Source organism: Psittacula echo, assembly GCF_963264785.1.
Source record: "Psittacula echo genome assembly, chromosome: 3".
Lineage (NCBI taxonomy): Eukaryota > Metazoa > Chordata > Aves > Psittaciformes > Psittacidae > Psittacula > Psittacula echo.
This window is the reverse complement of record NC_137736.1, coordinates 49,382,175-49,407,940: the sequence shown is the minus strand read 5'-3', so window position 1 is coordinate 49,407,940 and position 25,766 is coordinate 49,382,175. Positions and strand designations below refer to the sequence as shown.

Here is a 25,766-nt window from a genome sequence, read left to right as displayed (position 1 = left end):
TAGTAAAGAGTTCACTTGCAAATATCTGACAAGGAAGGCTGTAAGTTTTATCCAAAAGAAAAGAAAAACCAAATCTTCAATTTTGATCTATTTTTTATTGGCATCTATTTACTTTATACCTCCAACAGAAGCCTCAAAAAGCCTGAATGCTCCAGTGAGCACACCAAGGTCTGATTCTGTACCTATACTAAATAACATGTAGTTGTATTTGCCATTAATAAAATGTGTCAAATTCACAGCAGTAGAATTGTATTCTCCAGGAGTGAATATAAATTCAGGCAACTTTCCTTTTTTTCCCTACTAGACTATGGCTCTATTTTATTAACTGGTGGTTTTATTCTGATATGTTTGCATGAAAAGAAACACACAGAAAAACAGTGCAATCCAAGGTTACAATCCAAGTCTAGTCCATCTGTCCCAAAATACTACTATAAAGTTTTTAATATTACAAAGTGAGGAGTAAAATAGGAGCATATTCTTGCCCTGATAATTCAATCACCAGACAGCAAAAGCAGCGGGAAATAAAAATAGCTGACTTCCCCGCCATTTGCAATCCAAAAAGACTCTAGTCACGGCAACATCAATATTGATTGAAAATCAAAGATAAGAAAGAGTATATAAGGCTATTCTAACCCATTGGTGGAAATAGCCTCCATCTGTGGAAGAGCTTTTGTACAGCACACTGGGACTTCTCAGCTCTCATTATTTCCTTGGTACTTCACATAAAGGATCAAACTGCAGCATCATAGAATCACAGAATAGTTTATGTTGGAAGGGACCTTACAGATCATCTGGTTCTAAACCCCTGCCGTGGGCAGAGACACCTTTCACACCTTTATTACCATAATTTCACCTTTGAATTTGCTTTGTACTGTACACATACCATGAACAAAATGATTCAAAATAGTCCTGGCTTTAGCCTTCAGTTATGATTAGGCAATCAGCACAAAAAGCCATCAGTCTTTGTCAGATGACAGAGGAGTACATCTGGAAGGGACTAAAGAGATCAGTTTGTCTGTACTTTTGCTTTGAGGCAGATCATACCCAATATATTCATGACAGATGGTAGCCTAATAATTTTTAAAAAGTTCTAGAGATACAGTTCAAATAATCTAAGTGTCTTGCTCCTGTGTTTTACTATCCTATAGCAAGGATAGTAAGGAAGTTTTTCATAATACGTAACTAAAATCTGTCCCCATTTCATGCCAACTGATAATTTTCCTATCTTAAGAGAACATGGAGAACAGCTGGCCAACATACTATCTTAAAGGAGCCCTCTGTGCTGCTACTGGGTCTCACCATTGGTGGAAAAATCAATCCTGCCACCATACATCCCTAGAAATGCATTTTCAAATGGGTCTATGAAAAATGTCCTTCATTCAAACATAGTTTGATTATTTTAGGTAGAGAAAAATTTAAAGGAAATAAAAGGCTTGTGACTTAAAACTCAATACACTGACAACAAAAGCATGATTTGAAAATTGGGGCTACCGTGTAAATGTAAAAATGTCCTCTTACCAATGAGTGCTTTGAAATTTTTGCCCAAGCATAGAGAGGATATTTGACTTTATTATACTTCTTAATGGCAAAAAAAACCCCCACATTCAAGTGTTTGGATTTGATTTGGGGTTTTTTTTTGGTTTTTTTACAAAATTGAACAATCTCAGCTGACTTTCACCCACTCGAAGTTTTTCACTTCTGGCAGATTTGTGTTTCGGAGCAAAATATAAATTTGAAATATACAAGGTTGATTTTTTTTTTTTTTTTTTTTTTTTTTGGGGGGGGGGGGGGGATGTTACCTCTTAGAACTAAATATCCCTTAGAGATAAATGAAATGTGATGGAGCAGCTCGGTGTTTTTCCTCTCAAAATATGCTCCATTTCAGTGGCTTGCAGGCTGTTGCGCAAGGAAAGTTAGGCTAGAGAAGATCACAGAAGATGGGTAAGAAAAAAGCTCATTGCTGTAGGCTGACATCTGTTATGCAGGGAATCACAGCTCCACTTGCATCTTTTAGTAGTCCACAGATTGAAGAAGGCTAATTTTTCTTAACCAAGCTCCAGTGTAAAAATGATTAATCTAAGGGGCTCTGTAGCCTGTGTTACAGAGGAGTCCAAATGAGGTTGTTGTAGAGTATTTCTTTGTCTTTTCACTGTAACTCAAACTGAGGGTCGTCTCTACAACAGAGCTAAACAAGTGCACGTGTATTGAGCTCTGTGAAGAGCTGAACTTATATCTCGTACTAAAGAATTTTTCTGTATGGGTCTTTGGACATTTGAAAGGACACCATGGTCCCATTTTTTAAATGTTGTCATTGCTGAATGATTTCTTAGATGAATATTCAATATTTTCTTCTTGGTTCTAGTTATCCCTGAAAAGTCAGCGAAGGAAATTGAAAGAATCCCTGGGAGAGCTAAGGACACAATTAAGAAACTCCTTGCACATAAAAACAGTGTGAAAAAGCAGGAAACAATCAAGAATGCAATCCCAGAAGCAGCTGTGACACCATCTTCTAAGACACAGTTGCAGTTATTGGACTATAAAGGTGGCGTTGATCTTGGTGGTGGCTACAGTGAGGAGGAGAAACAAACTGAAGCTACTGAAGAAGAGGAGGCAGAGGAGTCAGATGAAGAGGAAAATGAAGATTTTGAGAATCAGATCGACCATGAGCAAAGACTTAGAGGAGATGTCTTTTGTAAGTTTCTTCATTTAAAAAAAAAATCTGGTTTCAATATATATATAAGCACTAAAAAAAAATATGAAACAATACAGCCATCTTATTAGAATTTGCTTGTAGAAAAGGAAAAGCAACTTAACATACCTAGTGGTGAGGCTAAAGATACTAAACCGTCCTTTTAGGTGAATTAACACTTGCAGTTAATGTGAGCAGAGGGAGTGCAGCGTCCTGACAGGCTCTGCTTTCAGAACAGTTTAGACATAGCACATAGCTTCACCACATTTTCTTCATAGAAGAACAATGATGTAGTGTGCTGCTTTGCTACATGACAGTAATTAGCTTTGATTAGTGACAGGCATAGTCATCCTATGCAGTGTGCATTGCTCAGAGACAAAACACAGACTTTGGTGTCCTTGTGTTTCAAATGATATAGACCATCCAATAGGCACTACTGTTGTTCATGTCATTCCCAACAGAAAAAAACCTACGTGAATCACAGAGAGATTTTCTTTATCTCTTTTATTTAAATGTGAGAGCTTATCTGAACAGACACTCTTAAATTTGATGGTATTTGAGCAGTCATCTTGCTTAATTTCTGACATTAGTCATTTATCAGGAGGATTGATATGCATGTCCTCAGCCTGCTTTCAGGTGTTTCCTTCCAACCATTATCTTATATGCCACCCACTTTCTCGCTGTGTTCCTTATGAAGTTTTCAGACGCATTTTAATTAGTTCTTAGTACAGCTGGCTCAGTCAAACATTCTTCAAATGGCAAAAACATTTAATATGAAAAATATATACTGCTAATAGTTTATTCATGATACTTTCTCTTTTCCAAAGTATAGAAAAATAAGAAGTATGATCCCACAGTCATTAAAATTACACCCCATATTCCACAATGATAAAAATGAACACAAATGAAGATTAAGATAGCATTCAAATTGTTGTTATTTGATTTGAAAAGACATAGAAGTATAATTTTTTAGAGAAAAGGTCATTTTAAGGTCCTCTGTAGAAAAATGGTCTGTAATATTGCTACTCTAAGAAAGCCAAAAAACAAACAAACCAAAAAGTGATTATTCACTGAAATACATTTGAGAACACAGGGTTATTTGCCAAAGGCACACTTCTAAATTGACTTTTTTTTCAGTTTTCAGTGGTAACTTGCCTGTTTCAGTTCAGGCTAAGGATAAAGATTAATAATGCTTTCCCAAATTATGTTAACGAGAATGAAGTCAGGTCATTGTTCACCAACCTCCTTCCTTCCTGCAAATATTAACAGTGAGCTTTTATGGCATATTTCAGGTTTGCTGACAATACCGAACTGGGGAGAATGACCCATATGCTAAAGTGCAGCACTGCTGTTAAGAGGGACCCAGCCAGGCTGTGAAAATGGGCTGAGAGGATCACTATAAAATTCAACAAAAGCAAATGCAAAGAGAGGAAATAACCCTCGTGCAACATTATAGACATTAGGAAGAAGCTGTGCAGAAGAAGTGGTTCTTCCACTCTGTCTGGCACTTGTGAGACCACAGCTAAGGTGCTGTGTCCAGTTTCAGTCTTTCCATCACAAGACAGATACTGGCATGAGTATAGCAATGATCATTCAAGGTCAGGGGCTTGGAGAACATTGTATATGAGGAGGGGCTAAAAGTAACTGGTTTTGAGCGCTAAGAGAAGGCTAAGGGGAGATCTTATAGCTGTCTTCAACCATCTAATGAAAGGTTATATGGAAGGCACAGCCAGAGTCTTCTTAAAAATATATTGCAGTAGTACAAGAAGTAACATATGCATGTTGGCAGGGGTGGTGGTGGTTGTGGAAAACTGATTGGATACAATGAAAAGAATATTTTACCATGAAGGTGGACAAAAATTGGTATGGATATGCAGAGAGGTCATAAAATATCCATCTTCAGAGATATCCATAATATGACTGAGCTGGGCCTTGAGCAACCTCCTGGTCAGCAGCTCAGACTAGGTGACCTACAGATGTTTCTTCCAACCTACATGATTCTGTGATTCATTCTATACTTTTAACTGCACATTTCAAAGCAGTTTAGAAACCAGTGGTATTTAGTGTGCATAGACCTGCATCAGCTATGTATAAGACTTCAGTCATTGTGCCATTTGCATTTTAATTTCAGGATAGGTTGCATATATTAAATGTGTTTTCTTACCTTTTAAACTTCCACATGCTATACTTGATCCTTGTTATTATAAAATTTCAGTCATGATTTAAGCACTTAATTGCTTGAATGTTTGGCTTTAAAAACACTTGAATTTTTAATGATATTGAATAATCCTTTGGACCGCATGATTAGCTCAAATTTACAGCTTGTAAATTTACATGTAATTTTTTTTCCTCCTCTGCTGATGTCAATCTATCGATGAGTCCTTTACTACCACATTAAGTTCCTCCATATAATCCCCTCAAGTACTCACATAGAGTCTGCCTTTTGTATTATTAATATTGGTATTGTTTGTATTCCCGGAAGAGTAGATAATTAGGAAAAATTGATAGGTCACACTTTTTGGAGATCTTAATTATGATTTTTAAATGTTTGTATTAATTTATCATAGTAGTTTTGCTGCACAATAGAGAGAGTTTCCACAGAAAAATACTGTTGAGGAAAAAAGTACTTATTATATGGAGATTTAAATTATTAAAATAGGCCAACTATCAAAATACAGAACTCAATGAAAACTACTATTCACATGGGGGAGGCGGTAAAAAAAACACAGCAGTTAAAGATAGCAAAGTGAAGCCCCAATACTTAAGAAATGTCAAAATTAAGGTCATCTGTGAAAACTTAAATTTTTCTTCTTATATTTTTATACCTTATGATACAGTCTTATAATGACTTTGAATGACTATTTTCTATGGGATCCTTATCTTGTTCAGTGTGAAGTCAAGACCTGTGCTGCTGTGAAAGGTGCAGTTTAATAAATAGGATTTTGGCCTATTGATTGCAAAAATTGCAGATGTATAGAAAATGAGAGTAAACCAAAGTATTGGAAAAATCCTTACTGTGTGAGAAATATTCTTTCTGTACGTAGAAGAGTTAGACCAAGGCACTTGGTTATAGAAACAATGACTGTAAAGATGCTACACTCAAACTGGAGGTGAACTTAATGTGCACAACCTCAATTCTGTCATTTTTCTAACATTTCAGTGTTTTTCATGTACCATTCATAATCCAGACTGGTATTGGCAACTGCAAGTAAATTCCATATCCTGTACTTTATCAGTTTATAAAACTCATATCATTCTTAAAACACTCCTGTAGTATCATGTAGCCAGCTAGGTTAATTAAAAAGCCCCTTCTTTTTATAGCACCAAAATGATGAAGAGGTTTTGGTTTTCTGGTTTATTTGGCAATACTAAAAGTGAACTCTTACCCTTATGGGTTCTAGGCTCTTCATTCTGAACAAGAGCACTCTCTCAGTTAATCAGGATGTTTGCTCTTAATCTTACTCTTTTCTGATAAATAGACTTCTGTGTGAGTGAATAATGCTCAGAGCTCAGTCCACAGCTGTAGATAAAAGGCTCAAAAGATGTCAAACATCTGGCAAATGTAATTCTTTCAGAGGACAATGTGATAGCAGAGATGTGGCATATTTCTTTGAGGTCAGTATAGTGATATACTGTATATATAGGAACCTAGTCTTCATCTTACTACCTCTTATATTCTGCTTGATATTCTTACAATACCCATTCTGGTTTTCTGGTTTTTGTTTTGTTTTGGGCTGGGTTTTTTTATTTATGGACCTCGAACACAAGAAAGCAATGTTAGAAAGACAGCAAGTGCCATTTTTGTGAGAGGCCCCATATGCTGCAGTTTCCAGCACTTTAGAATTGCACGTGTTAGAATTAGAAACAGTGAGTTACTTTTCCCAAATTTTGTGTTTTATTTTGTTTTGACTAACTAGACTATCTAGGCAAAACCAGGCATAGACTTCTTCCAAGGGAGGGAAAAATCAAATAGCCATAACAAGAAATAAGAGTTGCCCACAATTAGTACACTTAAATACATGGGTGCTTATCTATCTATTAGGTATATTCTGATATCTATATATTATATATACTGCTATATATCCATTCTTCCTGTATAGCTGCCTCAGAAAGAGCTAAATGTGATGCCACAGATGATTTATAAGAAATACAGTACCACTAACAGAGGGTAAAAAAAAAAAAGAATTAAAGCTTTAAGGATAGCACATGAATTAATTCAGACAGATGGAAAATTACTTCCAAGATACAAATGAAGCTGTATGTTTTTTCAGACAAAAATGTTATTTCCAAATGCACTACAAGTAATTTTATATACAGCAGTTCCAAAGCAAAGAGGTGAAACCAAGTGCACATAATGGAAAATTTGTTAGTATTTTTGGTAAGGAAAATCTATCAGCATTTTCAGTAAGTTCTTTTAGCACTACAGTCACTTGCCAGTCGCTTACCAGTGTTTTTGTACTGTTCTGAGGGGTGCCTATAAAACACCGCTCCACAGACCTATTCTACTGAGCTTTTGGAGTGCTTTTCCAGATGTGCTCCTGAAGCTTCCTGTTGCTTTCATGATCCCATTGGCCCTTAATTGACTTCTAGACTGACTTGAGGGTCTATCTACATGGTACTTTTCAGGCAGACCTGAGCTAATTCCAGTTGTGCCCCAAGCAAGCCCAGTGCAAGACGGTTCCAAACAAGAAGTGATATAGCCAGAGTTGGTGCAACTGATACAGCAGTGCTAACAAACCTGTTTGACAAGCAGAGTGAATTGGTGTCTGCCTCCACTCCTGTGAAACTGATGTGCCAGTCCATCTGATCATCTAGTGAGGGCTACACCCAGTATTAGTACACTAATACTAATTATACACACACTAATAGTACATTGCTGTGCACTCTACCAAAGGATATGCTTGAACCTTACTAACTCTTTGCTGTATCTTTTAGTGGCAGTCTGTTACATTTCTTTGCTATTTAAAAGTCCTCACACAGGGAGATAGCTAGAAGATAGTGCTTGTAGTGATAGAATAAGGGGTAACGGGCTCAAACTTAAACAGGGGAAGTTCAGGTTAGATATAAGGAGGAAGTTCTTTACTGTGAGGGTGGTGAGGCACTGGAATGGGTTGCCCAAGAAAGTTGTGAATGCTCCATCCCTGGCAGTATTCAAGGCCAGGTTGGACAGAGCCTTGGGTGGCATGGTTTAGTGGGAGGTGTCCCTGCCCACGGCAGGGGAGTTGGAACTAGATGAACTTAAGGTCCTTTCCAACCCTAACTGTACTATGATTCTATGATTCTCAGATAGCTTTCAAATCTCACCTATTTCATTATCCACAGCACTTCCTGGTAAGCCTGGTGTTTTTAAAGTGGAATTTGAGTTTTATGTATAAATTTGTTTCTAAACCCCCTTCATGGCGCTCTATTTAGGCACACTTACTTATATTAGACCAACATCACAGTGCTATTTTTCAGCACTACTTTCTCATTTCCTGAGATTATTGCTAAGAAGCGTTTCCATGATTTCAGACATTCTCAGTTGTTTCAGAGTGGGTTTGTGGGAGTCGTGTTATTTTTTAGGGAAGTACTTTTAGCCTGATGGAACGGGCTGGGGCTGTTCTATTTTTGCATAAAGTCTCTTTCCTTGCTGCAGATCCTGATACATAATACAGTTCATAGGATCACAGAAGGGTTTGGGTTGTAAGGGACCTTAAAAATCCTCTAGTTCCAGCCCCCCTGCCACACCACACCTTCCAGTTGACAAACTATATCTAACATGGTTTAAAGAGATTCCTCCTCCTCAGAACAAGGGTAATACTCAGATATATCTAACAGACAGCAACCCTGAATTTCTTGCTGTTGCAAGAACCTGTGTCAGCAACAAGGTGGCTGCTCTCAGGACCAGAACATCACCAAGTTACTTATGCTCAGATCACCACAGACATTCATAGACACAAATCCTATGGAAATTGTTGGTAGCTAGTTACATAGGTACCTCTGAAGACCTGGGGATTAGTTCTCTCTGACACTAATTCCTGTTTATTTAAGATCAAACAATCTTACCTCATAAGAGCACCATGCTGACCTTAACAGTTAAGAATGTGTAGCACCATGATATGAAGGATTTTATATGTAGAGATTATATAGTAGCTAAGTGCTGCAGACAATTAGGTGGGTGGCACCAGCAGTACAGAAAGAAGGATAGACTGTGCTGTGCCTAAAATGGACGTATGTGAGCTTTTCTTAGTCAGAGTCTGTCCTTCGAGAACATGAGATAAGGCCTCCCTTTCTGCAAGCACCACTTTTCAGCAGAAGAGCTGAAAAGAGTAATCCCAACTTCTGCTTACTACTTAGGAGGGGTAAACTTCAGATCTTAGCTATGTCCAGTGATGGTCTGATGTAAAATGTAGGCACATTCAAAGAAGTTTTATTGGTAATTTTTCTGTAATCTGAAGCTCACTGTTTCTTATAACATTGTCCTGGGTTCAGCAGTAGCAGTCATTTTTTCTCCTTCTTAGTAGCTGGTTTAGTAGCGGTTTTTACTTTTGGCCTGGGAACAGCGCTGATAACACTGATGTTTTTAGTTACTCTCAAATGTTTAGTCTGACCAAGGACTTTCTGAGCATCATGCTCAGGGGAAGCCAGGAGGAAGCAGAGACAGGACACCTGACCCAAACTAACCAAAGAGGTATTCCATACCACAGCACGTCATGCCTGGGATGTAACTGAGAGTTACCCAGAAGGGCTAGATTGCTGCTGGGTGGGAGCAAGGTATTGGTCAACGGGTGGTGAGCAGTTGTATTCTCTTCCCTTGTTATTTCCCTTATCATTATTATTATTGGTGGTAGCAGTAGTGATTTGTGTTATACCTTAGTTACTGGACTGCTCTTACCTCAACCTGTGGGAGTTATGTTCTTTTGATTCTCCCCACCATCCCTCCGGGAGTGGGGGTAGGAAAGGAGGGGAGTGAGTGAATGAGCTGCGTGGCTGGGTTTAAACCACGACAAACATGCAGCTGGTATCTTTTGGTAAGTGGAGAATGTGAGTATAATGCCTGACTTGGAAAACAAAAACAGATTTGGATACAAAATTTGGTTCTTTTTCTGTGCAAGACAGTTCTTCACGTGAAGCATCTGCAGCACACAGCTACACCTGCATGTATATCCCTCAAGTGAATTCAAGTGTAATTCAATAACTCAGTAAATAAATCATTCTGACAGCTGTTGTCTTTAGCTAAATCGCTCTACTCTTTCCTGAACTGATCATATTTTAATAGCTCTCTTCATTTTGGCAACGATTTTCACAGCCTGGGCCTCTTTCACTAAGTATGAGGCCAAGGCTATGGCATGACAGTAAACTTAACACCTAATCTCTACACGCCTGTTCCTCAATGTGTGTATGTAGACATGTATTAATTTGGAGAAAGATATATTAATCCTTGCCTTAAGTAAGAATATCCAGGTGATTTAAGCAATGGTCTGGGTGAGGGGAAGGCTGCAAGAGCAACAAGAAAGGACATGCTCCTGGCAATCCATCAGAAAGCTTGCAAGACTGCATTAGTCTACCTTCTTTGCTCAATTCAGCACCTCTGGAAGTGCCTTCAGGGCCTCTTCGTTAGTGTGTGTTTTTTCTGGTGCAACATGGAGCAATTTTTTGTGAGTTTTAAAAGAGAATAAAGAGTAAGTCTTTATGGTGCTCGGAGGCTCTAGATTGGGTTGTAAGTATATTCTTAAAATTGAGTATGTGGTTACAACTCTAAGTTGGAGTATGTTGATAGAAAGCCCAAGCTCAGTGGAAATCATGGGAGCAAACCCCCCTCTGAAGAAATGTGCATGCATGTGAAAGTAATGACTTTCAAAATATTTGGCATTTATGACCTTCTAATAGTTTGCATGATACAATGCTGAGTAGGGAATAGTAATTTCCATTTCCATATCTTCTATCATCTGGCACTGTTGAGGAAGTCTGAGCTTTTCTTAACGTTGCTGCCCATGTGGTGTGGCTGAAAAGTAAATTTCAGTCTGTCAGGCTTTCCATTTCCACTAATACTTTCTGTAAGCAGTAATCCTTACTCTCTAAAATGGCACATTTAGGCTCCTTCGGTTTTCATAGGTGTGTATCTATATATCATAGGTATCATCTGTATATGGGCTTGCAAAGGGTAGAATCCTCTGCAAGTGAAAGCAGTGAAAGCTGATCTTCACCTTATCTTTTGTGTGATTAGTTACTTACACAAGCTCTGCACAAAGAACTTGAGACTAATTATTTTTCTTTTTTAGTGAGTTCACTTTTCTATTAATCACCTAAAATAGTACAAAAGAAGCCTAATCACAGAACTTTAAAAATACTTAGGGTATTTTAGAGTATTACTTAGAGTAAATAAGAGTTTGCAAACTTCTATATCTTTGTAGCTCTTCAGACAGGAGAGGTTTTGCCTTAGGCTCTGAGGCTGCTGCTGAAAAATTGTGCTTCTTGAATAACTACCTTCTTTAGGCTAGTATCTTAGAGAATAAACCTAACATTGATTGTCCTAGTGACAGGACAAGGGGTAATGAGTTCAAACTTAAAACAGGGAAGATTTAGGTGAGACATAAGGAAGAAACTCTTTCCCGTGAGAGTGGTGAGGCACTGGAACAGGATGCCCAGAGAAACTGGGCTGACCCATCCCTTGGAGGTGTTCAAGGCCAGGTTGGAGAGCGGCTTGAACAACCTGGTTTAGGGGAATGTGTCCCTGTGCATGGCAGGGGGATGGAATCTTAAGGTCCTTTCCAACTGGAACCATTCTATGAACCTATGATTCCATGACTGTGCTGCTGTACTAACTCTTCCAGTTTGGCACAAGACACATCAACTGATTTTTACAAAAGAACTTATTCAGGGATTTCCACCAGGACTGGTTATCAAAACATCAGGCTATGCTTGCCAGCTGTTGCAAGGACGGTGAGGAGAAGGCCACTGCACCTTTCCTTTCCAGCAGATAGCATTGCTGACCAGGTTTGCAAGGGAACATGTACCCCAGCAGAGTACAGCTTCAGAAAAATAACTTCTGGGGCTTTTGTTACAGCAGCACCAGCTATCATTTACCTGAATACAGGGCTCTGGCCTTTGATCCCCCAGTGTTTATAGCTTTTATAAAGCTTCTGACAGTTTTTGAGGCTGCTGTGGGCAAAGTGCTGCCAAACCGGAGTTGTCTTCACAGGTACTTTGATCATTAGCTGAAGTTTCATAGCAAGAAAGCAGATCACCACACCGAAGAGAGATCATGTCAAAGTTTTATGACCTTGTGGATCTTGTAGCTCCATTGCTTACGGCTTAGAAGCTGCAGTGCCGTGGAAAACAGCAATTTTAGCAAAGTTTTAAAATTCAGTATCTAACTGGGGTTAGGAATGTGAGTTTGGTGGTGGAGTGGAAAACACGTACATTGAGCTATTTAAATAATTTATAGCAACTGGTATAAAGCAATAAAATTCCATTTTCTATTTCCATGATGACTCAGCACTTGACAAATTGCTTTCCCTAGTTCCCAAGGTGAAAGAAGCAGCTGCCTTTGGCCCTCTCCCTGCACAGAGGAAAGCTCCGATGTCAAGACCAGAGCAAGAAGGTAGATTATTCTTATTCTACAGTATTTATTTTCATGTGTATTATGTTTCTTCATTACAACCTGTATTAGCCAAGCCAGAATAAGTTAAAAGCCTTTGACATAAAAGGTTTGGTGAGTGTGTTAGAGACATTATATGGCCAAACCATTCTGCCAGTTCCAATGTGAGAAGCTGATTTGTGTCTTTTTCAAAACATATTTTAAATGTTTAAAAGCCATGTACAGGAAGTTCACTCACATTGAAACTTGACTTGTAATTAAATTTCACTTGCAATTTATTGCATAGTCACAAAAAAATAAAATCATTTCTATAGTCTATAAAATGAAACCATGTTGGGAGAGTGTGCATAGCACCCAACCATATGCCAATGTCCTTCAGCCATATTCTCTTGGTTTTTCTCCTGGTCATCTGTCAGAAGTCAACAGGAGTTTCATGTGAACAAGACTGAAGAAATACTTACCCTGAATTTTAAATGGCTTGGCTATGAATTTATGATAGTTCCCAATTCATCAGTAGGTCCTGTGAATATCAGCATAAGATGCTACTACTTATTCTTTCTCATGTTAAAAAAAAAATTGTTGCAAAATCAGGCAGGGGAGCATACAAGGTCTAAGATCTGTCAATTTATGTACAGAACTTAAGCTTCTGCTATACCTCAGGAAAGTGCTTCATGTGCTTTCAAACAGAAAACTTCACTGCCTGTTGGGAACTATAACAGACTGAGTGTAGCTCTGGTTAAAGCAGATTAAAGGGCACTCTTCCTCTCTCTCTTCGTGGGAAATAGTTCTCTGTGATTCACTGAATTGTAAAGCTGACTATAAGGACCTGCTTATGAAAGCCACAGGAAAAAAGGCAGACACCAAAAGAGAGTACTGAGAGATCGTATTGATCTGATGCATTTACAGGGCAGTAGCATCCTCCTGGGGAGTAACCAGACAAGTGAGCAGGGGCTGAAATGCTGGGATTGGCTGTAGCTGAGATTATTTTTAGGGTAAGTTGGTTTTCACCCCCTAAATATAGACAAATGCTTTCAAATCTTAAAGAAAACAAAACAAAACAAAACAAAATAGACAGATGTGTTGACTGACATTAGGGTAAGTTTCTAAGGTTTTTCCAATTCAGAAAGCAGTAGTTTCAGGAACAATGGATTTATACATTAAAGCTCCCTAAATGTCATGTATTGCACTTCTGTGTCTCATGATAAAACACATTAAAAGAACAAGAAGGATGCTTCTTTCTGAGGAAATTCAGATGGCTGACGTATTATTCTTAATCTGATCTGTCACGCTTGCATTGCACAGTGTTTCTTCCTTTGTGTGTCTAAGACTTTTCATCCGTAGTCATGAAGGCTGTAGTGTGCTCTGGGTGACACCCTTTTTCAGTGTCCTCTAAAGGTCAACTGATTTAGGCTATTCCCAGGTCCACATTGTATGAATATCAAGTGTTGAAGTAAAGGATTACTCTTATGGGAGGCCAGCTTCTCTCTTTCAATGGATAGAGCTGGAGCTTGAGCATCTCAGCTGATTACAGCTACAGCAGTGTAACAAATGGAGAAAGGGGAACTCTAAAGTCGGCAGATCCCAAACCATTTATGATGCTAGAGTTCAAAACTAAAACCTCCACTATACCTGGCAATTAGCAGGCACTTAGTATACAGAAGTCACAGCATACTAATAGGACAAGGAGTAACGGGTTAAAACTTAAACAGGGGAAGTTTAGGTTAGGTATAAAGAGGAAGCTCTTTACTGTGAGAGTGGTGAGGCACTGGAACAGGTTGCCCAAAGAAGTGGTAAATGCTCCATCCCTGCCAGCATTCAAGGCCAGGTTGGACAGACCCTTGAGTGACATGGTCTAAAGTGTGGTGTCCCTGCCCATAGCACAGGGTTGGAACTTGGTGACCTTAAGGTCCTTTCCAGCCTTAACCATTCTATGATATAAACTCATGTGCAGAAGTGAGATTGGCAGTAAAAAGACACAACAGATTTGTCTTTCTTTAACTCATGTAAGTTAAAGAAAGAATTACTACATAAATTTCAATGTTTTGCTTTTCTGCAATTTCATCTAGGTCAACACTATCTGAACTCAGATTGTATATGATTTTAGAATGACCTATACATTAATAACCAGACGAATAAAGAGCAAATTATTTCTATCAGTACTTATGATGCAGTGCTCCTCTTATCTCTGAGTCTCCATTACCAATTTTTTTTGCTTTTTTTCAGTTGATTGTAGCTTCAGTCAAGGAGTCTGTGACTGGAAACAAGATGCTGATGATGACTTTGACTGGAATCCTGCTGATCGAGATAAAGGTATTTAAATATCTGTCCTCTAGCTATGCTTAGAATTGATGGCTCACCCCTTCCAAAAAAAAAAAAGGGGGATGGAGGAGAAAGCAAAATCAAGAATTAGCTCTCTCATCAATGGGCTATCTTTATAAAAGAAAAAAGGGCCAGAGAATGCTGGGAGTGGAAATTGTTTCTTTGAAATATCCAGTGACAATCGGTAATCAGCAACATATTTCAACACAAATGAATCAAAAGATGACAAAAATTATTAGAATGTAACTGTTCAGAATTGTAAGGTACAAGGCAATGGAAACCACCTTAGTTATGCATTGTGTCTCTCCAAGACTGGTGGGGCATTTAACTGCACTCTGCCATTTAGATGGATATGACAATGTAGTCACTCACATGGCTTAGATAGCACTGTGATAACTGCTTGGAAATCTCAAACTCTGCAAGACACACTAGTGACAGCATTCCTCAGAAGGAGCCAAAGGCAGGGAACTATTCAAGAACAGCTGATACCTGACCTGATACCAATAGCAGGCCTGCTAAAACCTGAGAAAGAGCTCCAGGAGTGCAACATGTGACTGCTGTGTAGGTGTACACATGTGGCTGAAGAAACTTATTTGAAAGGATGTCTCTTCCCCTGTGACGCAGGCAATATTGCAAAAGTTGCTGCAGTAGGGACCGGTGGATCCTGCAGATCTTACAGGCTACTTGTTTCAGTTCCTACACACGCATTGTCTCCCTCTTCCCTCACGGTCTTTCCATCCCAGTCATTCTTCACTAATCCTTCCTCTCCTGCTTCATATATTTCCTTCTCCCCAAGTCCCTTCTCTGTACTGTAACTTCCAGGAAGACCTTATTCCAACCTTACCCTGTCTTCCCAAACTTACATCTGCTAGTTATGACTTTGTTTATGGGCCCAGATGTTTTATCCCTTTATCTGTTTGTGTGTATCTGTCATTTCATTGGTCCTCCAGGATCTGGGGAACAAAAAAACATTTATGAGTTCGTCATCACTGTAGAGGACAGTGGAAAGAGTGTTATCCAGCTCAAGTACTAAAAGGGTCTAACCACAGAGGCATAGCAGCATGTTTCAGACTGTTGCATTTGGAAAACTGAAATGGTTTTGCCCTTTAAAGATAGTGCAAGGAATAATAACTGTAATTGCCAGTGAAATATGAACTCATTTCCCCTGTAAATTGATCTGACTTCCAGCAGTGCAATTTTATTCCTTGCAAAGTGCGCTTTCTGCTGCTTTTCTCCAGTCTGATTTTAAATTATTCAAGTAACATGGCTTCCATGTATTTTCTTAGCAAATATGTATTCAATTTACTAATAATGGACACAAGAACATTAAAGATGCATTTACGGTTTTTTTTGTTACAAGGCGATGGGTACTACATGGCAGTTCCAGCTTTTGTGGGGCACAAGAAGGATATGGGGCGTCTAAACCTTCTCCTCACCAACCTGAAACCAAAGAGCAGCTACTGCCTGATTTTCAGTTATCGGCTTGCTGGTGAGAGAGTGGGGAAACTTCGAGTGTTCCTGGCAAACAAAAAACCTGCTCCCGTCTGGGAGGAGAACAAAGGAAAAGATGAAAAATGGAGAACTGGAAAAGTAGAGATATTTCAGGGGGCTGAAACCACCAATAGTGTAAGTATAACACAATTTATAAGCCAACTGTCGTAATCAACACAACAGCTCAATTTCATAATCCTCAAGTGTTCCACCAACTGTTTTATAGGCATCGGTTACTGGCAATTGAAAGGCTTATCTGAAATGGGAAAGAGAAGCACACATTTTAGGAGAGAAAAAGGTTATTATCTGGTTGTAATTTCAGAACTGAGTTACCCCAGTTGGTTAGAACACTGATGCCAATAATCCTGTCATTTTGTAGAAAACCTGCATCAGATCATAAATTAACACATGAAATCAAAATCTGCCCTTAATATCTCATGTAACAGAGGCATACATACATGCCTGGAAAAATGAAAATTATCTCATAGGAGAGGAAGCTCTTAAACCACACTAAATGAGACCATTAGAGCAAAAGGAGACATCATACATGATCAAGGGTGGGCAATTGCCTTAGGAGCAGGACATATACTAGCCAACAGGGAACACTGTACACTAATGTATGCCTGAGAACTGCCTCAGTCAGTACCTCAGCAAATTTTTCCTTGAAATTGTAGGGCCTGGTTCTCATTTATGTGACTGAACATATTCAGTGCTGTGTAAAGGCTTTTACTATATAATTGAATACTGTGAGTACAAATTAAAGGCAACCCCTTCCCAAGGTTCTTTGCACTACTGGAATGATGTAGAAAAGCCCTTACATAAATGAGAATCAGACTATAAATTAAAAGCCCAGGCATCTTATTCATAAAAATAAACCTACTCTCCCTATAGTATACATACTATACTATATGCAAGCATAGTACATATAGAGAGTAAAAATATGTATAGAATACACACCCAAAACCTAACAATCCTAACAAATAGATTGAAAATGAACAGTTGTAATGTCTTCAAGAAATGAAGTGCACTCACAACACACACTGTAATAAAACTTTATTATTATAATAGGATTTTACTCAATTTGCTTTTTTTTTTTTTTTTTGTACAATGAAAATAAGTAATCTTATTACCAGAATCCATTTGGTATTGTAAACCTGTGCAGGGGATTATAAATCTAGTTCAAATAGTGCAGGGAAATTCTAAAAACTGCAAGGATTTAAGTCATAAAATTAATCCTGTATTGTGATAAAACATTCCTCAGATGTAGCATTATAACTAATTAACATTAGGAATAGTTAAATGGTTGGATATACTACGTTTTCACTGTTAATACATCTCTTTTCTTATGACAGGTCACTTTTGAATCAGAACGTGGGAAGGGCAAAACTGGAGAAATTGGAGTGGACAATGTTATACTAATTTCTGGTCTATGCCCAGAAGATACCTGATAATGGATATTTGAGTGTACTGGATTTGATACTATTTTTAATATTTGCCTTACTAGTAGTGTATTTTTGTATCATTTTGTCCTTTATAAAAAACCCCAAAACCATAAAAACTGTTCCTTGAACTTAATGCAGCAATGAAAACAGAAAAATTGACATATGCAAGATGCAGAATACAGTTTTGTATGAGTTATTCTAATTCTAATACATGCTTTGAGGGTAGCACTACAGTATTTTATCACTGAAGGTCAGAGTTTCTAAAGTTTTGTCTAGCTTTTTTTACGAAATCTACATGCTTTTATTCCTTAAAGTTCCTTTCAAGGCTATTCTTAAGTCTTCTATCTCTTTTACACTACAAGAACATAAAGCAGTATTTAAGAGGATGCTAGTACTTCTGGTGATTTAATTTTAACTTCTTGCTTAATGTGCAGACATTCAATCTATGCAACAAGTAAGAAGAAAGAGAAGAGCTTTATTTCCTTCTTGACGGAGCTAAGCAAGTTCTAAGTGGAGTCATGTCTTTGAGGAATATTTTCATTACTAATAAACTATGTAAAATACTTTGTTTGCCATCAATGTCTTTGAGTCATGCAATTACTATTTATAAATGATCCCTTTATAGCTTTATAAGCATTTAATGTTCATTATTAGCATATGATGTAACCAGCTGGCACTGAAAAGGTAAAAAAGAATGACCCGTTATTAACACTTAGGAAACTTCATGTTATGTACTGACTTTCAGGAACAAATTGGCCTCATGTCCCTTCAAACTTCAGCAAAAGGGATGGAGACTATCTGTCATCCTCAGGAGCAGGAAGGTGAGCGGAATCTTCTCCCACAAACTAGAAGCTGCCACCCTGCCACACTCACCTATGCACACACACACATACAGGTATACACACACATACATATTTAAGTGGACGTCTAGAATCCAAGTTCCACCTTCTATGGAAAGAAGACAATGGTGTGGAGAGCAAAACCATCTTCTTCCATCTTGTTATATTTTCTGAAAGTACCTACTCATCTGAATCCCAAGAGGACAGAGATGCCCACAGAGAAGCCCTGTTTCAGGCAGTGATCAGTTAAATGTGCACACATACATGCTCCTTTTGGTTAGTTCTATGTATCCCCTTCTAGGTGACCGTTCACTGTTTATTTTTAGTGATGCTTTTTATTTCTTGTATGAAGAAGAGGACATCCAGAACAACTGAACAGAATTTTATAGACCAACACTAAAGAGCCTTGAAGAATATAACCTATATGAGCCTAAGCTTCTTAACAGAAAACTACAAAAGTTCAAACACCTTTAATTGCACCTGTGAAGCAAGCCAGGGATTCTTGAGATATTTCTTGTTGAAACACAGTAATTTTGCACTTTGCACACAGCTGAGGAAAGGATAAGCAAGACTGGAAATGTCTGGAAAGTTCCAGAAGAAAAAATCTGGTAAGATTCCTGTGTAATCTGGAAATGTTTATTCTTTGTTAGAACTGGTTTGTGTTATGAAACAGATGCTCTGAGAACTGTACACGGACTTCAGCTTTGACATATGAATTTCTTTCCTGGTGTCTTTGGAGGTGATGAGAAAATTACAGAATAAGGAGTTGAGAAAACCAAACTCTCTTTAATCTTGGGGCAAAGACCCTGGGAATTTCAAAGCAAGGAGGAAAGCTCCTTCAGTAACTTTGGATTGGATGCTGACTGTGATCTCAGGATGCCTGAAGAACCTGGTCACAATGAGGTAGGAAAGTGAAACAAGTATTTTTCTGGATTTGCTCCTCCTTGTCTGACTCTCTGAACTACCCTTAGTGAAGACTAAGAGAATGTACTCAAATTCTGTGTCTAGCTTCAAACAGCAACAATTTACACATACACAATGCCCCTAAAGCCTAAGAAGCCTATGAATTATTACAATCTTGAGCATTACAGTGCAAATTATATATCTGAAATACGTATGTGGAGCAACTAAGTCTACCTTAAAAGGCACAGCTAGCCATTTCCTGCATATGCAGTTATTGGGCATGGAAAGACAAATACTGTCTCTGTAAGGCATAATATCTAAATATTGTTTGCTCAATACACGAACAATAGACAGTAAACACAATGGACATGGTCAGATATGGAGCCAAATATGCTGGTATTTATTCATTGTTGGTTAAATTGTAGTCCACCACAACTAATGACTGTGACAACTGCTTTAGTAGTTTTGAATGCATTCCATTCAAAAGACAAGATAAGAAAGATTTTTCATTTCATGGAACAAGCAAGAAAATTATTTGCATAGATCAGCAGAGAGTGCAAAAGCTACCATAAGGCTTTCTGTAGGAGATGCAGAAGTTGTTTCTCATTTGTTTGCAATGGATTGTGAGATATCTTGCACCACAGCAGGTCATACAAATTATTCTAGTATAATAAGACCGGAAGAGCGAAACTGAAACCTTTTTTGTTGTGAATAAATTCAAAGATAGCTTCTGCAGAAGTAACAAAATAAATTCATTATGTAGATACATTCACATAAACCACATCAGCGCATCAGCAAATTAACTGGTATTGTTTGCAACATTCATTCAGAAGACACAACTGCTCGGGGCAAAAGCCACATTTCTCCTTCAGATGAAAAGTTAAAGGGCATATTGTGCTCTACAGTCCTTAACGCCTCAAAATGTTCCTGACAGTTTTCCATTACTGTGAAATATGAAATCCATTATCTGCTTGATTATTTTAGACAGCAAGGAAACTGCACTAGGAGTATTCAAAAATGTTACAAGTATGCTATAATCAAGTGGCTTTAACTTTGATAACATCATTTGCAACTTTTAAGCCTGATAATAAACATTGGAAACAGTACTCTGCCTACAGGTTAATGGAAAAAAATTGCTTCTAGCTAATCACTGAAATCTATACTACATCCTTCAAAAACTACTCAACAGATGTGCTCACTTAATCTTGAAGATTGAATAACAAAAGGTTTTGATCACTTTTCTTCAATTGCCAAAAGAATTAAAGGAGACATTTCATCTTGTCAGCTGTGAATACATGGAAATGATGAGGCATGTTCCCACAAGGTGATCTTGTACCCTGCAATTGAAAGGAGTTTAAAACATTTTCCAGCTTTTAGATGTTATTTTTATACATTAAATAAGGATTCCCCCCTGCAATTTTTAAGATTAAGACAATGGAGAGTGCTTTCAGTAACTGCCACTCATATTTACTTCATGATTGCTATATTTATTGCTATATTTATTATATGCAGATTCATACACCTGCATGTACCGGAGGTACTGAATTCATTACATTATATTAATGAAAATATATATAACAAGAAAGCATGGATAATAACTTACTCGGTCATATGTGTAGTGTTACATAAAAGCTTATCACATCAAAAGCTTTTTGATGCCAATGAATTTCTAATTTTGATAGTTATTAACCTCTCAAATACTTGACTTTAAAGTTTGATTTCAACACATTCAGTCTCACTGACCCTCCCCCTTCCAAAACCCAGCTATTCAGGAAGCACACATTATAGAACTATTGAGAGAACACTGATTGTTATTTTTTTATTTGGGGAATATTTAGTCTTCAGTGATTCAGTAAAGCATGAAAGCATGACTGAATGTTTTAAGGAAACAGCCTAATACTCTGTATGAAAATCTCTAAATTTCTTAATGTTTCTGCAATGAATTATACCAATTTCTATTTCATATACACCCCTGACAAGAATATTCTCCTTGGAGAGTTTTGAGAAATCATTTCAATAGTGATCCTTTTACGTACTCAGACCTAACTTTAATCCAACATTTAAAGAGTTTTATTAATTTATTTTAAATTAAATAAAAATATTTCAAAGCTAAATATTATCTAGAGTAATACAATTTATGATAGACAGTTAATGCATCTGATACTAACAGAAATAAGGTCTGAGTTAAAGTACACAGCATTTCCCTAGACTTGCCTTAAATAGCATTTCATTCTTTTTTCTTCATATATTTCTTTTTGCTTCCATGCAAAGATGGTGCTTCAGCAAGTTGGATGATGAGCAGGAGCAACTCCAAGCACTCCCTCAAATGATTTCCAGGCCGAGTTTAGGAGTCAAAAGCACACAAAAGAAGTAATTTGCATGCAGCAGCCCCATTTTTTGTAGCATAGAGGAGGAGGTGGCATATTTAATTTCCTGCTGTTCCCTCTGCACTGAGACAATAGCAAAGTTAGCAGCTCAAGCCAGGCACTTTATATCTTCCAGAGTCGACTGTCCTGCTCCATTGCTTTCTGCTTGCTGTACAGGGAACATCAGTGCTTAACTTTGATGCCCAAAATCTGTTTGCTGAGCTGGACACCTCTGGGGTGTCCAGAAAATCTGACTTAGGCAGGTAATGCAATCAGAATTGTCCCTTAGTTTCAGGCTGATAGAAGTTTAAATTTCTGTTTTGATTCACTGCAGTTTATTACAGTTACTCTAATCCCTATGCTTTTACTCACTGCAGTATTACAGTTTTCTTGCTATAGTTGATAGCTTAATAAGTGGTATTTTTGTGTACTGCATCAGGAGTTGTCTTCTCACCTGAAAATATGGCTCAATTTACAATGATATAATAACATAAAACCCCAGCAGTCACAAACATGATAAAATGATAGAAAACAGTGATAAAAAACTTTGAGAAATACATGCCATAAAGTAATCAGAAGCATTATATTTCAAAAACACCCCGAAAAAATATTACTCTCGCAAGTACTAATTTTATTCTAAAATACCTAGAGCAGGTCTGTACTCAAGAAAGCCACATGTTCACTTACAGTGAATTATTCATTAGCATCGCCTTCCTGCCCAGGATGTAAAGATATGGCAGTCCTAATTTTCTTTGTATTCTTGGAAACTGCCAGAATGTTAAAATAGTCACCTTTTCTAGAGGCAAGGGGGCACTCACAGAATGGCCCAACTATGCATATGATCGATTGAAAATGTGAGTGGAAGTGAGAACAGCAATGTGGCAAAGTTTGTCTTCATGGTTCAAAACCATGAAACTTAAAGGTGATTGCAAAGAATCTTGTCAGATACTGGGTGACTGTGCACAAAACTGGGATGGGAAAATAAATTGTGGGTGACTGCAAAGTAACGGACCGGGAATAAATAATCTTTATATAGTCAGTTACTCTAACTTAGCTACTAACTCTAAGGAAAATGATCTGACAATGACTGCATTTCCTTTGAAATGCTCTGCACTAAAAATTAACAAAATAGCAGATCATGCATGTAAATGCCCTGTGTCCAGACCCAGTTCCCATATATTTTTCCTATATTTCCTGTACTGACATTGCTGTCCACCATGTCCTGAAGTGATGGAACACAGGTCCACTTTGTAGTTGATTTACTTACTGGTTCCTTCCAGAGAGGCAATAGACTTCTTTCCAGAGTCAATAGTGGTCATCACAGTTTGGGAGCTCTCTTTTTTTCTTTTTGGGAGGGAGCACTGTGTATGTAAATAACCCCAGGGCTAGCACAACAAATTCATATTTAACTAACCAATATCAGACTGGTTCGCTGTGGATGTATAGCAGAAAAAACTTCTCTAAAGTTAAGCAATCTGTGCAGAACCCTTAAAACAAACAGCCACCAAGACTTCTTTCTTTGTGTGAATGAACATGCTTCAAATGCTATGTGGAAAGGTATTCTCACAAAATTAAATCTGCCAGAGCCCCAAAGTATGGCCCAATTCTTAGATTTTCACAGTCTATTGACATGAGATTTGTATAGGATTCTCTTCCACATATAATTAAGGATGGAAGAAGAGGTGATATTTTGAAACACTTTGGTTCCCATTTCATTTCATTTCATTTCATTTCATTTCATTTCATTATAATGATTCACTTATAGTGCTCACATTATGTAAATTTTTTCCTTACTTGCACACATAATGGTAATGAGCCTTTCATGAACTGAATCGCATGTCTAGATCACAGACAGATTTTGTAGGCTTTTTTCTGAGAACACTAAAAACCAGTATAAATTCAAGACCTATTGAGAAGATAACCTTCAAACTGAAGAAAGTTCTCCAGACAGAAATACAGCACTGGACCAAAAAATGAATGCCATAGCGAGGGCATCTCTTTCTATGGGCCCTTTTTTATTTCTTTCAAAATTTGCTTGATCTGAGCACCTCTTGTAAGAGAGAACAGATCTTGCCACTGAAGGAAACTGGCCACTACATAACTAAACAATGGAGAAAGTCGGCATTAAGCAACTCACAAATAGGGAAGGGAACTTGGGAGAAGAGTCACTAACTAGAGCTTGGGAAAAATATGAAAGCCAGCCTCGAATGCTGGTATACAGTGAGGGATATTTTCTTGTGCCTGGTTCTTACTGCTCCCTGAACATATTCATGTTTCCTCCTACTGCAATGTTTGGTATCTAAATCAATAAATTCCATTATTAAATAAAAAAAAACAAAAAACCATAAAACACTTTGAAAGTATTGTGTACTTCTGCTTTTCCTGCTATCCCAGCTGCCTCCCTACACAAGATGGAAATGATTTTCAGGGGTTTATGTTAGAATAGATATAATTGCGTACTTCCCCTCAAATTGCATATTAAGTTGAAAGTCTTCTTTTTGATGTACATTCCCCTGTCAGGAGACAGATGCTTCATCTGGCTAGTGTCTGTTGGACATGGGAGACAGATACAATTGCAAAGTCATGAAATCTTCTGCCAGTGAGATTGAGGCATAAATACATTGGCCACTCAGGGCTTCCACAGGAATTCAAGCAGTTGAAAAGAAGCCTTCAAAATCACTGCAGGATATTCTCCTAGTAGCCTTCCACACCTCCAATTTCACTAGTTTGCTGTATGCAGTACCTGTTTCTCCATTTGTTGCTGCTGCTCTGCTACTGTGGGAACATCTTCTTCCGAAACTAGGCCCTCTGGGGTCCTTTTCCTTAGTCAGTCAGTGCTGTGATTAATCATTCTTGGCTTTCTAGATTTTCAAGGATAATGTGATCTAATTGTTTCAGGCAAGAAACACAAAAATAAAAATCATGTTTTAAAGTTCATGCCAGAAAATGTCCATAATTCTAAAAAAATCCTTTCCATTAAGCCTTGCTAATTAGGAGTTTCTGAACCATCACTACCTTTCATTTTGTCTTCACAGTCATATTATCACAGAGAATTAATATAAAACCATCCTGTTGTCAATTCAGTGTTTAAAAACCTATTAAAAATGTTGTATGAGGTATAAAGAAAAAAAAGATTATGCTTTTCTATAGGATTAATGGTACTTTTAATAATTATATTTGTAATTCTGCCTTTCTTTGATTTTCAGTCAGAAGTCAAGAACAGTTTTTAATCATTTATCACAACTTTGGCATTCAAGCTTTTTGCTGGAGATACTGAGACGCATTCTTTTCTCAGCCATGTTGATGTAAATCTTTTATTCAACTGATTTCACTACAGACATTTTGATTTATACTGGTGTTACAGAGAGCTGACAATGACTTTGCCTCTCTGCCTAGGAGCATTTCTAGCAAGTGACCATTTACCAGTTCCCTTTCAGGTTTTCAGGGAGGATACAGTTTCCTTGAATCCTCTCCATAAGGAACAGCTGTTGCCATTACCTGTGCACAAGGTTTCAGAAAGTTCAAACCACAGTTCCAGTGCTTGTACCCAGGGATTTCAGAGGAAATGCCTGTCCGTCTGTCCTTCCTGCACAACACATTTCACCTGAACTATTCTGAAGAGGCAGTTGTTACAATTCCAAGAATGAACAATAAAAATGAGAGCCCAAAGCTTATCCTTTGTAAAACAAATTGAAGAAAATTTTTTAAGGGAATGCACGCATATTTTTTTTCAAATAACTACACTACAATTATGTTGTGAATGGGAGTACATCTCCTCAGTATATTACTGCTAATGTACTATCAATACACATAATCTTCAAAACTCATTTTAAAAAAAGCTTTTATTTCATTAAAAGAAACCACACTATCACCACATTATTGTCCTGCTTTCAGTGACCGTGATCTCTTTCATGGATATGGATATAAGTTAATAAGTAAAATAATTGTGGCAATTTTGCAGGATGTTTCCTGCTTCATTGCAAGCCAGAACTGTTCACATGCATTCTTATGCTAACATTATCTTTTATGTACATCACATGCAGAAAATGCAAAACTCATCTGAACTCTGAAATATTAATTTTTTATAGTATGTCCAACAGGATGTGTTGTAGCACTTTGGCACTGTACTATGTAGCA

The 25,766-nt window shown here is 37.7% G+C and overlaps 1 protein-coding gene across 1 annotated transcript in view; it reads left to right on the top strand.

Moving 5' to 3' along the window:
• EGFL6 (EGF like domain multiple 6) overlaps positions 1–17,527 on the top strand; it is a gene marked incomplete at both ends in the record, with an annotated part of 36,410 nt that extends 18,883 nt beyond the window's left edge. Inside the window, 5 exons of the mRNA XM_080612910.1 lie at positions 2,363–2,692; positions 12,192–12,272; positions 14,493–14,579; positions 15,949–16,214; positions 17,432–17,527. Coding sequence (XP_080469036.1) covers positions 2,363–2,692; positions 12,192–12,272; positions 14,493–14,579; positions 15,949–16,214; positions 17,432–17,527 — 860 coding nt within the window. The remainder of the gene's footprint in view (positions 1–2,362; positions 2,693–12,191; positions 12,273–14,492; positions 14,580–15,948; positions 16,215–17,431) is intronic.
• Between the last annotated feature and the right edge of the window lie 8,239 nt (positions 17,528–25,766).